This window comes from Solanum verrucosum, unplaced genomic scaffold (assembly GCF_900185275.1).
Source record: "Solanum verrucosum unplaced genomic scaffold, falcon-dt-bn FXZP01000097.1, whole genome shotgun sequence".
NCBI lineage: Eukaryota > Viridiplantae > Streptophyta > Magnoliopsida > Solanales > Solanaceae > Solanum > Solanum verrucosum.
This window is the reverse complement of record NW_026020256.1, coordinates 880,358-889,160: the sequence shown is the minus strand read 5'-3', so window position 1 is coordinate 889,160 and position 8,803 is coordinate 880,358. Positions and strand designations below refer to the sequence as shown.

Below are 8,803 nucleotides of genomic sequence, written 5' to 3'. Positions count from 1 at the left end.
CTAAACTCTTATCAAATGTTGGGTCTGGCGCTCCTAATTCACAAACTTGTGGCTAGGTTCTTAGTTGATTGAGAAGTGAAGCTTTGGTGAGTCCTCATTGTATTCGATGATTGGATCACCCTATCTCTTTTATGTCTTTCTTTTCATGTTGGACTATTGTATGAGCTGCGTCCCAAGATTTATCTTCTTATGTTAGATGGTTTGAGACAATGTCATGTTAGACTTCCGCTTGCTTTTATAAAAGACTTTGATTGTATTGAAAAGTTTTAAATTCCCGCTTATTTCTATTACTTTATGTTATGATATGCTAAGTGACTTGTATGAGGCCTCTCGGGGTCTTATACGCCTTTTTACATCTAGGGGTTTGGTTGTCACGACCCGGGATCACCCCCTAGTCATAACCGGCGTACTCGACCTCGAAGAGGTCTAATATAAGCCTCTTAGCATTCATTCATCGCATAGACACTAAAACCATAAGGAATTAAAAACTTTCTTTACCAAGAAAACATTTCATTAAAAAAAAAACAATAGCAAGCGGAAGACTTTCTAGACTTTATACATGATGTCTCAAAATCATCTAATACTTTAGAGTACAAAATTCGGGACTAATCCCATACACAACTTAAACAATAATAAAAAGACATAAAAGAACATATGGGGTATTGTCCTCGAATATATGAGGACTCACCAAGTCTTCGTCTTCAACACTTAGAAACCTATCAAATAGCCATGACATGTCATCATCTCCAAATCCCTACACTTTAGTCCAAAAAGGGAAAGAAAGGGGTTAGCACAATTAAGTACTAAGTATGGAAGCCATGCAAAAACATGCTAAAAGGGACGTTTATTGGAGAAACATGCTTTTATGCCATTTGGTAAAACTTCATGAAAAAATACAAGTATAAGAGTCACAATATCCAACCATAACCAACATACAAGTCATTAACCACTTTAGCACATACTCCACACATAACCCATTCCTTCACCTTAAACCATCCACCTCAAGTAACCCTTGGACAACACTTTGTGCAATGTATGGATAGCGTCCCATACCACCATCCACACTAAAGCATCATCCTAAGGCCACCAAATGTGAACTTACCACTTATCATGCTTCATATCACAAGCCATCATGCACAACTAGTACCAATGTACAACACATGAACATAATTGACAAGTAACCCTTTTCATCATTTCTTGACCTCTATCTCAAGTTACCCAAAGCCACACTTAAGTGAAACATGAAGTGACCGCCCATACAATCTCTTCATATACACCTAAGTGTTCCTAAGGGTTACCATAGATAAGGAAATTTACCATTACAATATAACATACTAAGTCAATGTTCACATATAAAACCATAGCCAACCGTATACATACTCAACATATATTCATATACAACCCATGCTTAACTTTAAAGAAACACATGTCATTTCATTACCATAGGACCTCTACCTAATATAACCTTAAGACACACTTGAGTAAGACAAGAAGTGACCGCCCATACAACCTCTTCAAGCACACTTAAGTGTTCCTCAAGATTACCTTAGATAAGGACATTTCGTTTACAACATAACATCAATAGACCAACATTCTTTAAGAAACCATTTTTTTGGAGACATTCAAGCACATAAGGGGACTTTCACATAATAGTCGTTAGACTTAGGGAATTCACTTTAGTATCTTCAAAGCCTACTCGTGCCATGTGTAGATAGCATCCCATACTACTACCTACACGTTGTAGAACCTTTCCAATAACTAGAGTGCGCATCCCACATGATGGGAATAGGCATAACCGACATAGACCATACTAGCTAGGTATGGAATCCAGAGTCTATCCTACTCCGTGGAGGTTGTTCTACTTGCCAAAGGTAGAACTAGTAAGCAACCCATGTAGGCACATGGTTTAGGGGATGTCCAAGGAAGTTCATTGTGCCTAATCTCATACTCAACTAGGCCACCTTCCTAACCACATCCACTCGGTGCTAGCCTTGTTTCCCATAGAGTATTCAATCACATATGTACTTAGAGAAGGTTCCTTTTCTAGTTCAACCAACTCATAGTACCTCTTCCCAAGAAAGGCCCCATTTCTTAGTCATGGCCAATCAAGGTTCATAAGGATAGCTCATTAAATCCCCCTGGAAGGGTGCCTTAGGCCTACCGATTTTTCATTAAGGGTGCCTTAAGCCTGCCGGTCCAAGGTTCATCATTTCACACATGAGAAGGGCTACCACCATTAGGTCTACCGATTTCATGGTTTTACATTTACTTAGGAAAGCTAGACTTATGAAAGGGCACCATTTCTTAGTTTTGCCGATTCAAGTCTTGGCCTAGAATTCCTCTTTTAGCATTTATAGAAAGGGCACCATTTCTTAGTTCTACCCATTTCACACATTCATGCATTCAAGACTTTAAGTAACAAGGAGGGACACTTTAATCTACCAACTAAGTCACAACATTTTCATTTAAGGATACTTCATAATCCAACATCATTTCATATATACATCATGAGAAATCATACTTTAACTCACAATGCTATCCACTTTACATAGGATCATCACAAGATCACATAAAACTCATTCACATCATACCTTCACATATAGCTTCATATTAAACTCATTCACATCATACCTTCACATATAGCTTCATATAAAACTCATTCACATCATACCTTCACATATAGCTTCACATAAAACTTTACATATAGCTTCATATAGGACTTTACATATAGCCTCATTCATATATAATAATATAACAATACAATAACACTCATATAATGCCCTTCATGGCCTCAATTCACAATAATACAATATTCCAACATTATGCAACAACTTCCCCAATGCCTTCATGGCTACAATTCACAATAATACCACACAAGAACAAGATATAACACTTCCACCAAAGGTGGATTCAACCTACCAACAACAATTAATTCAATAAAGAGAGTTCAAGCTTTCTCACCATAATTCAAAGCCATAGCCAAAATCACCAAAAATCCAAGCAATCACCAATACTTCACTCATAAGGCTTACCACCCTTAATTCACCCATTATCAACAATTAATCATGAATAAATATTAAACAACACAAGAGATATCAATACAATTCACTTTACACATATTTCCATCAACTTTGAATTTATAGAAATAGACCCACTTCATAAACACATTTTGGGGTTTTGTAGAATACAAGGATTCATGGAGTTTTTCATCATAAAACATCAAATAAACATCAATAATATCATAACTTATCATTTGAAATCGTTTCATGCAAGAACCCATGAGTTTGAGTAGAAATTGGGCTTTTTCACAAACTTTGGAAAAGTTGAAAACCATTTGAAATTGGCTCTAGGGTGATAGCTTGCCCTAGATAAAGAACTCCCATACCTTTACTAAGATTCCCCAAGAAATTTGATGAAGAAAACGTCTTGCATCCACAACCCTAGCTCCCACTTCTTCTTCTTCTTCTCTTCTTTCTCTCTTCTTCTCTTCTTCACTCAAGAACCCCAACTCTTACTCTTTTAAAATGGAACAAAAATGATCCACAATCAGCCTAACACAACAATATAACCTCAAAAGAAATGATTTGTGAAAAGACCAAAATGTCTTTAAATTTCCGGACGGACTCCCTGCCAACTGCCCAACTTTCAAAGGGCATAACTCGTTCATACGAACTCGGAATCGAGCAAACTCGGTGGCGTTGGAAAGATCGTTCCAAGGGCTTTCCAAACATAACTGGAACTACTCCTGGATCATCCTGATCTAGGAGTTATGACTGCTCAAAGTTGGCCAAAAACTCACTGATTTCCACACTTTGCCGAATTTCCAGATTCTGAATTTTTTTCCAAAAATGACTACTTCCAATTTCAAGCTTCTTCATATTCATTTTAAATTTCGGATGTTACATTGGTAATAAGAGAACAGGGTTTAGAATGGTCCTAGGATGTCTCAAACCACGTCTAGTAGAGTCTTGTTAATAAGTGTGAAGCGCGCCCCATTTATGAATGAGAGACTATTTGATGTTTAGGAAATTCCACTTCTTCACTTCTTTAAGTCATGCCATGAAGTTTAACTCTATAAGTCTTTCTCCTAATCCGTGCCCGATGTTTTTCAAGAAATGACTACTAGAAGGGCTAACAATGTTGAGCAAGAGGTTCCTACTCAAGCTCCTCATCAAGCTCTGATTGACCCATTGAATGAGAATGTGACTAATGCAGAGTTTAGGTCGGCATTCTAGGTGTTGGCTCAAGTTGTGACGTTACAAGCTAACAAAGAGGTGGTAGCCCCCGTGAATCCAAATATGGGTACGACGGCGGCAAGAGTGAGGGATTTTACGAGATTGAACCCTCCCAAATTTTATGGCTCCAAAATTGAGGAAGACCCTGAAGAGTTTATCGATGAAGTCTATAAAGTGCTTGCTATCATGGGTGTGATTCCGGTAGAGAAGGCGGAACTAGACGCTTACTAACTCAAAGGGGTTGCTCAGATTTGATTTAATCAGTGGAAAGAGGCAAGGCAGGTGGAAGCGGGTCCCATAAAATGGGAAAGGTTCAAAAGTGCTTTTCTTGATAGATTTTTCCCTCTAGAGATGAGAGAGGTCGAGGTACTTGAGTTCATCAATCATAGGCAAGGAAATATTAATGTAAGAGAATACGCTTTGAGGTTCACTCAACTATCCAAGTATGCTCCTTCCATTGTGGCGGATCGTAGGGCTAAGATGAGTAAGTTTGTGTCGCGAGTGACATGGTAGTCAAAGAGTGCCGCACCACTATGTTTTTTTATTACATGGAAATATCTCGCCTTATGGTGCATGCCCAACAAATTGAGGAAGAAAAAATCAAGGAAAGATCTTGAGAGGCAAAGAGAGCAAGAGTGGATGATGGTAACTATTCACATTCTAGGTCCGGTGGACATGGTCGTTCAAGGTTCTGACAAAATTTCTCCGGGCAGGGTTCTTCAAGTGCTTCTCCAAGGTCTACTAATGAGAGAGTGTCTAACCCAAAATCTCAAGGAGATGGTAATATGCCTTCTATACCTACTTGTGCTAAATGTGGGAGAAATCCTTAAGGGAAATGTCTAGTGGGCTCTAATTCTTGCTTTGGGTGTGGCAAGATGGATCACAAAATAATGAATTGTCTTTCGGTTGCTAAAAATGATGGAGATGGTCGTCATAGGGCTCAACCCTACCTTTTATCCGGTTTGAGTGGTTCGGGTGGAAATGCTCCTAAGTAAAACCATTTTTATGCTCTCCAAACTAAGACTACATGGGATCCCTGTGTCAATTGTATTTGACCGAGACCCAAGGTTTACATCTAGATTTTGGGGAAGCTTGCAGGAAGCTTTGGGTACTAAGTTGAAATTTAGCATTTCGTTCCATCCTCAGACAGACGGTCAGTCGAAAAGAGTGATTCAAATTTTGGAGGATGTTCTTCGAGCTTGTATTATGGAGTTTGAGGGTAGTTGGGACAAACATTTGGCTTTGATAGAATTAGCTCACAATAACAGTTACCAATCTAGTATTGGAATGCCTCCATATGAAGCCTTATACGGAAGAAAATGACAGCCCCTCTTTGTTGGAGTGAAGTTGGTGAAAGAAAGCTTATTGGTCCTAAAATTGTGCAACAAATGAAGGACAAGGTAAAAATTATCAAGGATCGTCTAAAGATTTCTTTAGAAAGACAAAAGTCATTCGCGGATCTTAAAAGGCGTGATATTGAATATCAAGTTGGAGATAAAGTATTCTTAAAGGTGTCTCCATGGAAAAAGATTATGAGATTTGGTCAAAAAGGAAAAGTTAGTCCCCAATTTATTGGACCTTATGAGATACTTGAAAGGGTTGGACCAGTTGCATATAAATTAGCTTTGCCAACAGAGTTAGACAAGATCCACAATGTCTTCCATATTTCTATGCTCAGAAGATATCGTTCTGATCCATCGCATGTTCTTCCAGTTGAATCAATTGAGGTTAATCCTGACTTCACTTATAATGAAGAACCTATCCAAATTGAAGCTCGAGAAGTAAAGAAACTTAGAAACAAGAGAATCCACTTAGTAAAGGTACTTTGGAGGAACCATTCTGGAAAAGAAGCTACCTGGGAGAGAGAAGAAGACATGAGGACCCAGTATCCGCACTTGTTTCCGGTCTAGTTTAAGGTAAATTTTGAGATGATGTTTCTTTAAGGGGGAGAGAGTTGTAACACCCCTAAATACTAACCAAGAGTCGCTTGTCGATACACCATTGCTTAATTACTACAATATGTTTTACTCTCATTTTGGAAACTTGAAATGTTGTGATATTTGCAAACTTGGTTAACATAAAATACGATCGTAATATAAGGGATTGTATTGGGGTATTTGCGTAATATTATAATTATAATTACCTATAAATTAAAAGGGAGGTGGGGGATATACATATAGGTATATATGCACGCATTTTGGGCAGCACACTTTTATTTGGGCAGCCACCTTTTAGTGACAGCTGTGTATGTGATAAACATCACTTGTGGCCTATATTTTCACAACTCCTCTTGTGAAATTCGTTTCCCTGAAGTCTAAGAACCTTAGAACTCTAGATAAACAGATTGTTATTCAAAATCACAAGAGAAAAACTTGGTCCTTTTGGCTTGAATTCGAGACACACCCTTCCCTTTGGTAAGTGATGAAATCTGTTTCCGAGCTGGGTAGTGTTTAGTATTTTAAGCATATCTCGTTCTTTAGGACTTTGTTTATAGTGAATAAATATGATTTGGAAAGCTAATGCATATACCTACAACCCTTATGTTTATGTAAAACTCTAATTTAGCTATTATGGATTCGATATATGGTACGCAACACATGACGACTTCTGTCCAAATTTCAGAATTTGAAATCCTGTATGATCAACTGTTAGTGTTTTGATATATCTTTTTGTACACAATATATTTTGTGGTGATTCTTTATTATTTGGAACCTTAAGAGATGTACCTACATCTTTCATGAAGGATATACAGTCCAATATTTCCGTTTTCATTTTCTAATCTAATTTGCAACATGAGGTACTAGGCTGGCCAGAATTACTATTTTGGGAGCATAGTCGTATTTGTACAGGCTAAGGTTACTTGTGATGAAAATCCTATTTTACATTAACATTATTGAGCTACTAGGAATTAAAGAAGTTATTTAATTTTATTTTTAAGGTTGTATATACTCATGAACAAGTTGAGGACCTTGATATGTTGGTTGGTCTACGGTTTGAACTGTTGAAGTTGTGTTGGACTGTTTCTAAGCTAACTGAGGTTTGTATATAAACTTGTACTTGTACTCTTTCTACATGCCGGTATATCTAAAAGTTTATCTTGGTACTTTGGTTACCTCTTGTCACTTTGCATTGTTGTGTTGGTATCCTTTAAGACATTAAAGACGCTTGTGTAACTCACTCACTTGTACAGATTGTTTGATCACTTGGCACTCTTGTTGGGACCTTGTCCTTCTTCTGGCTGTGACTTTGTCACTATTTGCATGTCTCTTGATTAGGATCATTTTCCATCTTGACTCTGGATTTTTAGTCCTTCTTAAGAGTGGAAGATGTCCATTTTAAGTACGAACTGGAAAGACATTTTTAATATGGTTCTTGGTTCTCTTGATTATTGGGCTTGACCCTTCTTGATACAGGGAGTCAGTCCTTCTTGATACCTGCTTGTTCTTGGTGTGACAACATGATGTATTTATTGGGCGAGCCTTGTTATTGAATCTCTTGGAAAATGGAGCTATGAGTGTTCTTGACATTTGGACCTTTAAATATAAAACTTGATACTCTTTATATATTATTTACTTGATTTATTTATGATGTTTCAATTGTGTTGCCCATGACTTGAGAAAGGTAGCTTGGTAAATCTGAGAGCTCCAAACCTATAGTTTTTTCACCACTAAGTTATATGCTTAGCGATAGGTGTTTCTATCGTAGGGAATGTTTGAGAGGATGCATGAAGTTGGCCATTGAAGATGGAGATTTTGTGAGAGCCTTAAGAAAGATCACATTTGCATATGGGAAACTATATTTTGTATAAACCTTGGCACTTGTACATGATCTATGTCTTGTATATTTACATGAAAATTTGAGGGCTAATTTGATCATGTCACCAGGGGTTGTAATATAAGTATGGCTATATGTTTTGTTCTTCTTGGGGTGTGTAAACCCAAGTCTTGTAATATAATAAATTTACTATTTGTTTTGAATGTTTGTGTGAAGCATGAACCGGCTAATTTTGGTACTCGAAAAGGGTAATATTATTTTTATATCATTTTTAAATGTGAGAATAATATATGCATGAAAATCTCGTAAGCTATTTGCTTCGATTATCTTGGAAGAGTTTTTCCGCCGTAAGTTAAAATTCTACGCAGTTTCAATTTGACAAAAATAAATGTTTAAATGGGCAGGGTGCACATCCTTAACCACTTTTTTATGAACCTAATTTCTCTACTAGATTATAATCAATATACCTTTGTTAATCTCTTTTAAATGTCGCAAGTATTAAATTAGATTTTCTTTAAGTGGTAGTCTCCTTCCGAGAGAGTCGCTACACTCACGCCCTACATCTACTTTCAAATCAGTAAAAGAGAAATCTAAGATTCTACCCCTAGACTTGAGTATTCTTGAGATAAGTTGATTTTGAGTTCTTGAATACCTATTTCTTTTGAAATTCTATTACTAAGTATTGAGTTTCTATACTTTTATTGAGATCCTTGAGTTGATTTGTTCTTGTCTATAAATTAGCATGAACGCTATTTTGAGTTATAAATCTTGAGAAGTTTTTCAAAGCCAACACT

At 37.0% G+C, this 8,803-nt stretch overlaps 1 protein-coding gene across 1 annotated transcript; it reads left to right on the top strand.

Moving 5' to 3' along the window:
- Positions 1–5,554: 5,554 nt before the first annotated feature.
- Positions 5,555–6,145, top strand: LOC125833273 (uncharacterized). The gene has a single exon (XM_049512422.1). The coding sequence runs from the start codon at positions 5,555–5,557 to the stop codon at positions 6,143–6,145; it is 591 nt and encodes a 196-aa protein (XP_049368379.1).
- The last annotated feature ends 2,658 nt before the right edge of the window (positions 6,146–8,803 follow it).